The sequence below is a fragment of the Suricata suricatta genome, chromosome 12, assembly GCF_006229205.1.
Source record: "Suricata suricatta isolate VVHF042 chromosome 12, meerkat_22Aug2017_6uvM2_HiC, whole genome shotgun sequence".
Classification (NCBI taxonomy): Eukaryota; Metazoa; Chordata; class Mammalia; order Carnivora; family Herpestidae; genus Suricata; species Suricata suricatta.
Window position 1 is genome coordinate 58,361,122 of NC_043711.1, and position 12,780 is coordinate 58,373,901.

General features: G+C 40.6%; 1 protein-coding gene and 1 long non-coding RNA gene across 2 annotated transcripts in view; one reads left to right on the forward strand and one right to left on the reverse strand.

Moving 5' to 3' along the window:
- The window catches only part of LOC115273041, a 21,227-nt gene extending 19,846 nt beyond the window's left edge, over nucleotides 1-1,381 (forward strand). Inside the window, exon 3 of the long non-coding RNA XR_003900631.1 lies at nucleotides 1,309-1,381. This is a non-coding gene — a long non-coding RNA (uncharacterized LOC115273041). The remainder of the gene's footprint in view (nucleotides 1-1,308) is intronic.
- Nucleotides 1,382-1,649: 268 nt separating this feature from the next.
- The window catches only part of LOC115274486 (pre-rRNA 2'-O-ribose RNA methyltransferase FTSJ3-like), a 31,047-nt gene continuing 19,916 nt past the window's right edge, over nucleotides 1,650-12,780 (reverse strand). The window contains 5 exon segments of the mRNA XM_029917908.1: nucleotides 1,650-3,046; nucleotides 3,049-3,445; nucleotides 3,448-3,604; nucleotides 3,606-4,008; nucleotides 4,011-4,089. Of these exon segments, the coding sequence (XP_029773768.1) occupies nucleotides 1,650-3,046; nucleotides 3,049-3,445; nucleotides 3,448-3,604; nucleotides 3,606-4,008; nucleotides 4,011-4,089 (2,433 nt within the window).

The window sequence follows — 12,780 nt, forward strand, 5'->3', positions numbered from 1 at the left end:
ATAAGGGAGTTCTATGGATAGTTTTTTGAGGATCCTCCACACTGTTTTCCAGAGCGGCTGCACCAGTTTACATTGCCACCAACAGTGTAGGAAGGTGCTTGTCTCTCCACACTCTCACCAACATCTATAGTCTCTTGATTTGTTCATTTTAGCCATTCTGACTGGCACAAGGTGGTATCTCAGTGTGGTTTTGATTTGTGTTTCCCTGATGATGAATGATGTTGAGCATCATTTCATGTGCCTGTAGGCCATCTGAATGTCCTCTTTGGAGAAATGTCTGTTCATGTCTTCTGCCCATTTCTTCACTGGGCTATTTGTTTTGTGGGTGTGAAGTTTGGTGAGTTCCTTGTAGAATATAGATACTAGCCCTTTATCTGATATGTCATTTGCGACTATCTTTTCCCATTCTATCTGTTGCCTATTAGTTTTCTTGATTGTTTCCTTTGCAGTGCAGAAGCTTTTTATCTTGATGAACTCTCTATTTTGAGAGACAGAGAGAGACAGCATGAGCAGAGGAGGGTCAGAGAGAGAGGGAGACACAGAATCCAAAGCAGGTTCCAGGCTCTGAGCTAGCTGTCAGCAGAGAGCCCGATGCGGGGCTCGAACCGAACCCACGAACCGTGAGATCATGACCTAAGCCCAAGCCAGCCGCTTAAGGGACTGAGACATTCAGGCGCCCCTAAAGGGATATTTTAAGCTGTTCTCAGTGTTTTGCTATTTAGCAAGAGCTTCAATAGATATCCATGTAAACTGAGCCTTTTATTTCTGTGGGAAAATTTTTCATTAAAAAATTGAGATATATAATTGACATTTAACATTTAGGTGTTTGAGGTGTACAGTGCATTGGTGTGATACATGTATGTATTGCAATATGATTACTTCAGTGGTGTTAAGTAATGCCTTTATCATGTCACATAATTGTCATTTCTTTTTTGTCTTGAGAATAGTTAAGGTCTAGCCTATTAGAAACGTTAAGTTTATAGCAAAGTATTGTTTATTATAATTATTATGTTGTGCATTAGGTCTTCAGAACTTATTTATCTACTAGTTACAAGTTTGTACCCTTAATTAAACATTTCCCCAGCCCCTCCCCTTCCCCACCCCGCCCCAGGTAACCACCAGTCTACTCTCTTTTTACAAGTTCAGTTTTTTTCAGATTGAATATATGAGATCATATGTATTTGTCTTTCTCTGTCTGACTTTTCTCACTTAGCATAAAGTACCCCCCTGCAAGTTTCATCCATATCGTCAAAAATGACAGGATTTCCTTCTTTCTCATGGCTGAAAAAATTCCATGTTTTTTTTTAGAGAAAGTAGTGCCCTTGTTTTATTTGGATGAAAGGAAGAAGATGGGGGAAGACCCAAGAGGCCCACTTGCCCAGAGATAGAGTGAATATTTCACCCCAACACGGACCTTAAAAAAAGGTATGAGTGTTCAATACTCCACATTCCTAACAGAAGAGCTGTGGGGTCCGTTACGAACAGGATATATCCAAGACCTGCCTTCAGGCAGGAGGGGCGCCTCCTCACCACAAGGACCACCTTGAGAGTTCTGGGCACCCCACCTGTCCCTCCAGCTGACTGGGATGGAAGCAAGGCCAGAATCACACCTCCATGTCCTCACATGGTCTTCTCCGAGGCTCTGTTCACTACCATCGGTGTTTTTTCTTCTGTTCTTTCCTTTGCTGTGCTCTTTGGTCTTTCTTCATCCTGGAGTCCACCACCTTGAAATGCTCTCTGACTCCGGCTGGCCGGCGCACTTTGCGGCCCACACCTTTTTTGGCTACAACGTAGGTGACTTGGCGCTTCTCCTTGCTGAGCCCAGCCTTCTTGTAGAGGTTCCGAAGCTGAGCCACTTTCTCTCATTCGGAGATGTCCACGGTGTTCACCACAGCCTCTGCCTTCTTCTTGGTTTGCTCCAGCTTCTTCAGCATCCTCCGCTTCTTTCTGGCTTTGGTCTCAGCCACTTTCTTGATGGGACGTGTGTTGATTTCCCTCCAGCGTCTGCGGTAGTGTTCCACCTCCTTCTTGTCGATGGGCAGCTGCCGTATTCTGTGCTGCTTTTCCTCCTGCACAAACCACTCCGGAAGCTCCCCCTCCTCCTCATTAAACATATACCTGCTGAAGAAATTATCTATGAGGTCCCGTTTAGCCTTTTTGGAAGAAGCAATAACAGCACCTAGGGCAAGGCCTTCAGGGTCTAGTATCCGATGTTTCATTGGATCCTCGATGGGCACAATCTCAAACCCGTTGTCATCTGATTTAGGCCCACGGCTTCACTTCTTTTCACGCTTTGGTTCCCAACAGTCTCCCTCCTCGCTGCTGCTGTCGCTATCGCTGTCTGAGCTGCCATCTCTTCCTTCCCTGTCAGGCCTGTTGGTGGCCTCTGCGTCCGACGGAGCCCCTGCCCCTGTCAGCTCCTCCTGGCACTGGGGAGGTCTCTCCTCCGTCTTCAAACAGGAAGGTGGCGGCGGCTGCTGCCACTTCTGGTGGCCCTCATACAGCAGCTGGGCTTGACTGATCTCCAGGGCCGCGTCCGCATCATCCTCAATCCCACTGAAGCCGTCCTTAGAGAACCAGAGATTGGCTTGTTCTTCCTGCAGCACCGTCTTTTCCTCCAGTGGTACCAGCAGCAGATTCTCCTCCCCTTCCTCTTTTTCACCATCTTCTATTTCAACCAATCGTACATGCTTTTGGTCCTTTAGACGCAGAGACCCTGCAACTCCTGCCAGCTGCTGTGGATCCAAGTCACTATGCAGGGAGGTGTCATCATCCTCAACATCTGATACACAAGTGTCATCCCTTGGCATATCAGACAGAAAGGTGTCTGCAGCACTCATATCTCCTTGTGTTACCTCCTCTAACAACTGGTGGCCCCGGATGGTGTGCAGGGAGAACATGCCAGTCTCCCCCTCATCTGCAATAGAAACCCCAGGAAGATCCATCTTCAGCTCAACTCGCTCACACTGTTTTCTTTGCTCACGCAACAGCTTCTTCTTCTTCCTCTTTAATTCCGCCACCTCCTGGGCCTTCATCTCCACCAGGTCTGGTCTAGTTGTTCCTCCTCCTCTTCCTCCTTAGAGGGCTGCCTCACAGTCCCAACCACTGACTCCTCATTGGTCTCCTCCTCTTCCTCTCCGGAGCTGAGACTGATGTCCAGTGCCTTCACCTGCTCTTTCTTGGCCACGTGCTGCCAGAGCTTTGTTCTCCAGTTCAGTAAGGACCTAAGCTCCTTGTGCCCCAGCACTTTGATATCCTGACAGCAGGCCTGCACGTCCTCAGTGGTAGCGGGGTGCTGTGCCAACTCCTCATCATCTAGTGAGATTTTGCTGGCTTTGGAGAGAAAGTCAACAGGGTTGGCAGCTCGGAGGAAGTCAGTGACTGAAGTTCTATGATAAAGGGTCAGGTCGCCCTCAGCGTAGCCTTCAGCCTTTGGCTTCTTTTTTTTTTTTTTTCAGCCTTTGGCTTCTTAGTCACCAATTCGGTAACAGTCTTGGCCTGAACTTCAATCTCCTTGAAGGCAAATTTGGGGTCAAAGAATTTACTGTCGACCTTGTCAGGAGCCAGGAACCCCTGGCAGACTACAAAGATCTCTGCAGATTCAGACACGGCGAAAGAGCTGCTGGAAGATCCACAGCAGGGGCTGATAGTCACAAGAGCGGAAGACCTTTGTGATGAAGCAGCCACCACAGGCCAGAAAATCACAAGCCAAACACAGAGCCATCAGTGTCAAATGGGCTTGTGAGTAAGCATCATGGACCCAGCTGGCCCCAACGTTGAGGGCCCTATCATTGAGCACAACATCAACTTTCCAGGTCTTCAGCTCCTTCCTCAGGGCCTGCCTTCAGCGTTCCATTGTGATGTCCTCCTGCAGTGTCACCACATTGGGAAGAGGCTTGATTGGAACCAGGTTCACTCCCACAATAAGGCTGGATACAGGCATAGCAGCCGCCTGCAACCATCCCCCTGGCGCAGCACACAGGTCCAGCAGGGCTCCGGTTTTCTGCGGAACTGAAAGTGGCGATTTAACTGGATGAGCTTGAAAGTAGAACGGGAGCGGTAACCGGTCTCCTTTGCCAGATGATAGAACTACTCCATGCCTTCTTTATCCACTTATCCACTGAATGGCATTTAGATTGTTTCCATATCTTGGCTATTGTGAATAATGCTGCAATGAACATGGGAGTGCAGGTATCTCTTTGAGATCCGGATTTCAATTCCTTTGAATATATACCCAAGAGTGAGATTGCTGGATCACATGGTAGTTCAGTTATTAGTTTTCTGAGGAACTGCCTTATTATTGTCCATAACGTTTGCACCAGTTTACATTCCAACTGACAATGTATAAGGGTTCCCTTTTCTCTACATCCTCACCAATATTTGTTATTTCTTGTCTTTTTTGACAAAAACTATCCTAACAGGTATGATGTGATATCTCATTATGGTTTTGATTTTTCTGACAAAAAATGACGTTGAATATCTTTTCTTCTGTTAAATTATCTCCTTAAGACAAATTCCTGGGAAGGCATGTCACCATCCTCATGAAGTTTTGTACCTATTGTTTTCTTACCTGGAACCACTCCCACCTGAGGATGTAACCACTCCCATTGGTAACCCCTCCCACCTGAGGATCCATACTGACTTTTATGCCAACTTCAGTTGGCAGCAATGGTACTGTTTGTCCCAAAGTGTCCTCTGTGTTCACATGGAAACAAGGAGTAGCACATGGGTTCACCTCTGGAGAAGAACCACAACTTTCAGGGAAATGTGGGTTTTTTGACAAGTGGTGGCACTGGCTTTAGGAAGACAGGAACAGGCTGTGGATTAAGGGAAGCGAGGGAGTTTCACAGAGGAGGAGTTTTATTTAATCACTGGAAATTAACAGGGGACATCTGTCACTGCCCTCAACAGGGAGGGCAGGCTTGCAACCTTGGTATGACAATATGTTCTGGGCCTCATAATCACTTCAGAAATACCACTTTTACAGAGGGCTCTTCCAACATTTATTGCAAATCCTTCTGTTTTATTACAGAAATCCCAGGCAAATCCTTCATCAAGGGGGACTTTCTATTAACACGCAGCTGTTAAGTGAAAAATAAACAAGAAAAAATCCAAGTCAGACCCCAAATAATCACACTGACCCTGTGAACACAGCACAGTTAGGCAGAGGATAGCCTTTAGAGCTTTGAGCAGTGCTCTTTTGAAAGGCAGAGCAGAAATACCAGCCCAGACTTTGTCACAGATTACCAAAGGAGCCTGGAAGACCTGTTCTGTGGATGGGGGATATGGCCCTGGGTCTAGACTTTCCTGCCTCCTCTCTCTTCCTTTCCAGCTCTTGCTTCTTCCTTTTCTCCTGAAAGGGAGATTGTTGTTGTTGTTGTTGTTGTTGTTGTTGTTACTGTTACTAGCCATTGTGAGTGTGACATTTATTCTTCTTTATTTTTTTATTTTGATTTGAGTGTAGTTGGCACACACTGTTGCATTAGTAATAACTGACTTAGCAATTTGACTAGTTTATACACCACAAGTGCAATATCTGTCCCATTACATTGTTGTTCAATATCAGAGTGTGTTCTTTATACTCTGCTTTTTATTCGTGTGACTTACTCATTCCAACAGTGAAGGCCTATGTCTGCCTCCTACAAGGGAGATTTTAATTGTACTCATCCCTGGGTCAGCACCTGGGACACCATGGAATGACCCAGCCTTTAGCTCAGTCTCCCACCTCTGAGATGCTGCACATTAGGAAGCCTAGAGAATATATTAAACTCAGGAAAGTATCCTTTGTTATGCTTCCCCTCTTGCTTTTCTGAAGTCTTCCCTTGGCTAACATGTTGTAAACAGAGATCTTTTGTTCTTGCAAAAGTAACTATTTTTCCATGGAAGTTCATCTTCTTTTTAAAAGGCATGTTTAGTAAGGTAAAATTTAAAAGCAATATGATTCATACTGGTTGATGCACAGTTCTATGAGTTATTCTCATCCACGACTTGGAGGCCCATCCTTCTATGGCCACTTGGCTTAGGTGGGTTCCCTGGAATCAGTGTCTGAGATGAGATTTGTGCCTGTGATTTGTTGAGGGAGGGCTCTCAGGGAGTGAGGAGGTAGGATGGACCAGGAGGAGGAGCTGAGCAAGGACATGGAGGTGCAATTATACCACAGCGAATCCCATCTGGAGGATGGGGCCATGCCTGAGGACTTGCTCAGTCAGTCACTGGCTGCTCCTGAGGGGAAGTTGAGTCCTCAAGCATTTGAGGACAAGGTGGTTTTGTCAGCCTTAGGAAGATCCCCGGGAAGGATGCTCCAGTGAACCAGAATCAACAACTCCTACAGCAACAGGGGATTGGTGGCACCAGCTCAGCAAAACAAAAACATTTGAGTGGGCACTGACTTCCAACTACACTTCCTTAAAATCAGAATATTTAACATTCACAAAAACCATCCTCGAAAATACCAGTGTCATAGAAACATGCCACTTCTGCATCCCCTAGCTTCTCAGTTATGGGGAAAAGCTTGTGGATGGTGAGGCCTGTGTCTCTGCTGCATTGTATATGTTCCAAATTTATGTTTTTTAAAAAACATTCATCTAAATTGGTAGGAAAAATATCAGATCAATGAAGCAGAATAGAGAACCCAGAAATGGACTCACAAACATATGGCCAACTCATCTTTGACAAAGCAGGAAAGAATACTCAATGGAATAATGATCGCCTCTACGGTACATAGTACTGGGAAAACTGGACAGAGATATGCAGAAAAATGAAACTGGATCACTTTCTTACACCATATACAAAAATAAACTCAAAATGGATGAAAGACCTAATGTAAAAATTTTTCATCAAAAAATTAAAAATAGAACTACCCTATGACCCAACAATTAATTGCACTACTAGGTATTTATCCAAGAAATACTTAGCCATTAAAACCCTTCCGGAGAAAGCAGGCAAGAACCTCTTTGGCCTTGGCTGCAGCAACTTCTTACACAGCACATCTCCAGAGGCAAGGGAAACAAAAACAAAAATTAACGATTAAGACCTCATCAAAATAAAAAGCTTCTGCACAGTGAAGGAAACAATTAGCAAAACTAAAAGGCAACCAATGGAATGGGAGAAGATACTTGCAAACGATATATCTGATAAAGGGTTGGTATCCAAAATCTATAAAGAACTTATCAAACTCAACACCCAAAAAACAAATAATCCAGTGAAGAAATGGGCAAAACACATGAAGAGACACTTCTCCAAAGAAGAAATCCAGATGGCCAACAGACACATGAGATGATGCTCAACATCACTCACCACCAGGGAAGTACAAATCAAAGCCACAATGAGATACCACCTCACACCCATCACAATAGATAAAATCAACAAGTCAGGCAATAACAGATGCTGGCGAGGATGTGGAGAAAGAGAATCTCTTTTGCACTGCTGGTGGGAGTGCAAACTGGTACAGCCACTCTGGAAAATAGTATGGAGATTCCTCAAAAAAATTAAAAATAGAACTACCCTACGACCTAGCAATTGCACTACTAGGTATTAATCGAAGGGATATAGGTGTGCTGTTTCAAAGGGACACATGCACCCCAATGTTTATAGCAGCACTATCAACAATAGCTGAAGCATGGAAAGAGCCCAAATGTCCAACAATGGATGAATGGATAAAGAAAATGTGATGTGTATATATATATATATACACACACACACAATGGAGTATTACTCAGCAATCAAAAAGAATGAAATCTTACCATTTGCAACTACATGGATGGAACTGGAGGGTATTATGCTAAGCGAAATTAGTCAGAGAAAGACAAATATCATATTTCTTCAGTCATATGAGGACTTTCAGATACAAAACAGATGAACATAAGGGAAAGAAGCAAAAATAATATAGAAACAGGGAGCAGGACGAAGACATATGAGACTCATAAATGTGGAGAACAAACAGAGGGTTACTGGAGAGGTGGTGGGAGGGGGGATGGGCTAAATGGCTAAGGGGCATTAAGCAATCTACTCTTGAAATCATTGTTGCACTATATGATAACTAACTTGGATGTAAATAAAAAAAATAATAATAAAAGGTTTTTGGATTCTGGAAACCCATGACATAGAAAATAAAAATATATTTTATGTTGGCACAAGTCTGCTGTCATTCATAATCCATTTCTCTTCTGTTTCACTGATGGAGGAGTGCATTGTGGAATGCTTTGTAAATAATGCACTTAGCAGCAATCATTCACGCCCCTGCTGTAAGCCTGGATTATAATGCTCTCCTACCAGCAGAACATACATGGCATGGATGTGCAGGATAAACATCTTCCTACAACATAATCTAGGAATCAATTCCCTGAATTTGAGAAAACCGGCTTCATTTGAGTAGGATTAATTCCTCCCTCTCGGATGTGGAGAGGCTGTACTAAATCTATCAGAAACATTAGTATAAAGTCAACTCCTATATGTGTGTATTATACATATATCTGTCTCTCTGTCAAGTATTTTATTTTTAAGTGCTTTAAGATAATACATAAAGTGGAAATTGATTAAATGTATTAGTTTTTATTCAGCATTGCTGGAACATTTCTAAAATACACATTTTCAAATCTTACCTCAATTTCATAGTTTTGTCCCTTAAACAAGTGATCTCTAAAAGATCTTAGTGGATGGTAATAATTGAGGTGCCTGTAAGCAAAAGAGTAATAGGTATAATTCACAGTCATTTGATAGTTCTAAATAAAGCCTTTTGGGTTATGCTTTTTTCAAAAGGAAAAAGTGAAAGACTCCAATGACTGGATAAGAAATAACTTTGGCAGTTTCTTATTCTTTGTTTTAATAAATTGAAAGACTACATGATTAGGTTGTTAGTTAATAGGTAATTGAAAATGAGATTTGGGGCATGGAATCAGAAAGGGTTCAAATAATTGAGTGAGGTTGTTCAGAAGAAATTGCTTCGAGCTCCATTCTCTTCTTTACACAAACAGGCAACCCTAAAGTTCTGTACATAAAAAATGAGAAATAAGATGAAATGATGTAAGCTGTCCTAGGTTAGCAAAAAGGAATATTCCCCCATGCATACATGAAGTAATTGACAAAATTATATTTTAATAAAGGATAAGTTTCAATAAAACTAAAGTTTCAATATTCAATGGTTCTTTAAAACTGAAGTATATTTATTGTGTACTTTTCAACTGTGCATTAATAATAATTTTTATATTCAACTCAGGTGACTTTTAAAAAGTTTTTATTTAAATTCCAGTTAGCTAACAGTGTAATATTAGTTTCAGGTGTACAATACAGTGATTCCATAATTCCATTCAATAGCTGGTGTTATCAGAAGTGCAATTCTTAATCCCCATCACCTATTTCACCCATTCCTCCCCCACCTCCCCTCTGGTAATCGTCAATTTGTTTTCTATAGTTAAGTGTCTGTTTCTTGGTTTCTCTTTTTCTTTTTTCCCCATTGCTTGTTTGTTTTGTTTCTTAAATTCCACACATGAATTAAATCATTTAGTGTTTGTCTTTCTCTGACCAACTTAATCTTGCTTAGCATACTCTTAGCTCCACCCATTTTATTGCAAAAGGCAAGATTTCATTTTTAATTGTTGAGTAATATTCCATTTTTTGCACTATGCCACATCTTCATTTATTCACCAGTTGAAAGGCACTTGGGCTGCTTCCATATCTTGGCTATTGTAAATAATGCTGCTATAAACATAGGGATGCATGAATTCCTTTGAATTAGTGTTCTTGTATTCTTTTTGTGTGCCTGTGTTCTTATATTCTTAAATATATACCCAGTAATTTGATTACTGCATCATACAGTAGTTTTTTAAAAAAACTTTTTGAGGAACCTCCATACTGGTTTTCACTGTGGCTGCAACAGTTTGCATTCCCATCAACAGTGTAAAAGTGTTTCTCTTTCTCTACTTCCTTACCAACATCTGTTGTTTCCTGTGTGGTTGATTTTAGCCATCCTGACAAATGTGAGGTGACATCTCATTGTGGTTTTGATTTGAATTTCCATATAATACACATTGATGAGTATCTTTACATGTGTTTTTTGACCATCTGTATGTCTTCTTTGGAGATATGTCTACTCATGTTGTCTTCTGCCCATTTTTATTTGGATTATTTGCTTTTATAAGTTGTTTATGTATTTTGGATACTAATCCTTTATTGGATATGTCATTTGCAAATATCTTTTCCCATTCCAGAGATTACCATTTAGTCTTGTTGACCTTATCCTTTGCTGTGTAGAGGCTTTTTTGTTTTGATGTGGTCTCAATAGTTTATTTTTGCTATTGTTTCCTTTGCCTCAAGAGACATATCTAGAAAGAAGTTGCTATGGCTCATGTCAAAGAGGTCACTGCCTGTGTTCTTATTGTTTTGGGTCTCACAGTTAGCTCTTTAATCCATGTTGAACTTATGTTCATGTATGATGCAAAAAAATGGTCCAGTTTCATTCTTATGCATGTAGCTGTCCAGTTTTCCCAGCACCATTTGTTGAAGACACTGTCTTTTTCCCACTGGATGTCCCATTGGATATTCTTTCCTGCTTTGTTTAAGATTAATTGACCATATAGTTGCGGGTTTTCTATTCTATTCCACTGAACTATGTGTCTATTTTTGTTCTGGTACCATACTGTTTTGATTACTACAGCTTTGTAATATACCTTGAAGTCTTGAATTGTGATGCCTCCAGCTTTGTTTTTATTTTTCAAGATTACTTTTCAAACTTTCAGGGCCTTTTGTGATTCTATACAAAATTTGGGATTAATTGTTCTAGTTCTGTGAAAAATGCTCTTGGTATTTTGATAGAAATTGTATTAAAAGTGTAATATGGACATTTAAATAATATTTGTTCTTCCAATCCATGAGCATGGAATGTCTTTCCATTTCTTTGTGTCATCTTCAGTTTCTTTCATCAATGTTTTATAGTTTTCAGAGTGCATGTCTTTCATCTCTTTGGCCAGGTTTATTCCTACATATCTTATGGGTTTGGGTGTAATCGTAATGGCATTGATTTATGTCCCTTTCTGCTGCTCCATTACTGGTGTATAGAAATTCAACTGATTTATGTACATCGATTTTGCATCCTGTGACTTTCCTGAATTCATTTGTCATTTCTAGCATTTTTTGGTGGACTCTTTGGGTTTTCTATAAACAGCATTATGTCATCTGAAAATAGTGAAAATTTGACCTCTACTTGTCAAATTTGGTTGCCTTTTATTTCTTTTTGTTTTCTAATTTCTGTGGCTGGGACTTCTAGTGCCATCTTAAATAACAATGGTGAGAGTGGACATCCTTATCTTGTTCCTGACTGCAGAGGAAAAACTCTCAGTTTTTCTCCATTGAGGAGGATATTAGCTGTGGACTTTTCATATATGGCCTTTAATATGTTGAAGTATGTTCCCTGTAAACTGCTTTGTTGAGAGATTTCATCATGAATGGAGGCTGTACTTGTTAGATGCTTTTTCCACATCTTTTGACCGGATCATATGGTTCTTATTCTTTCTTTTATTAATGTGGTGTTATGACTTTGACTGATTTGCAAGTATTGAACCACACATGCAACCCAGGAATAAATCCCCTTTGATGCTAGTGAGTGATTAATTTTTTTAAGTGTTTATTTATTTTTGAGAGAGAAAGAGACAGAATGTGAGTTGGGGAAGGGCACAGAATCTAAAGCAGGCTCCAGGCTCTGAGGTGTCAGCACAGGCCTGAAGCTGAAGTTGGATACTTAACCAACTGAGCCACTCAGGTGCCTAGAATGATTTTTTAAAGTGTATTGTTTGATTCAGTTTGCTAGTATTTTATTGAGAATTTTTGCATCTATTTTCATCAAGAATATTGGCTTGTAGTTTTTAAATGCAATCTTTATCTGTTTTGGTATCAGGGTAATTCTGGCCTCATGGAATAAATTTGGAAGTTTTCCTTCATTTTCTATTTTTTGGATTAGTTGGATAAGATCAGATATTAATTTCTCTTTATTTAAAAATTTTGTAGAAATAGTTTATTGTCAAATTGGTTTCCATATAACATCCAGTGCTCTTCCCCACGAGTGCCCTCCTCCATTAACACCACCTCTTTCCCCCACTCCTCCTCCCCCTTCAACCCTTAGTTGGTTTTCAGTATTCAATAGTCTCTCAGGTTTTGCATCCCTCTCTCTTTAAATGTTTGGTAAAATTTCCCTGTGAAGCCAACTGGTTCTGTGCTCCCAAAAAATTGGGAGATTCCTAAATTACTGATTCAGCTTCTTTGTTCATTATTCATCTGTACAAGTTTTCTATTTCTTCTTGTTTTAGTTTTGGTAATTTTTTTGTTTCTAGGGATTTATCCACTTCTTCTAAGTTGTCCTTATTGGTATATAGCTTTTCATAATATTCTAATTGTTTGTATTTCAGTGGTGTTGGCTGTTATTTCTCCTCTCTTATATGTGATTTTATTTACTTGGGTTCTTTCTCTTTTCTTTTTGATAAATCTGGCTAGAGGTTTATCAGTTTTATTAATTTTTTCAAAGAGCCAGCTCCTGGTTTTATTGATTTGTTCTATTGTATTTTAGTTTCTATATCACATATTTATTCTCTATTCTTCATTATTTCCTTCCTTCTACTGATTTGTGGTTTTGTTTGTTGTCCTTCTTTATCTTTTAGATGGAAGGTTAGGTTGTTTATTTGGGTGGGTTTTGTTTGTTTGTTTGTTTGTTTGGCTTCTTGGAGTAGGCCTGTATTGCTATATACTTCTCTCTTAGAATATCTTTTGCTGCATTCCAGAGGTTTTGGAGCACTG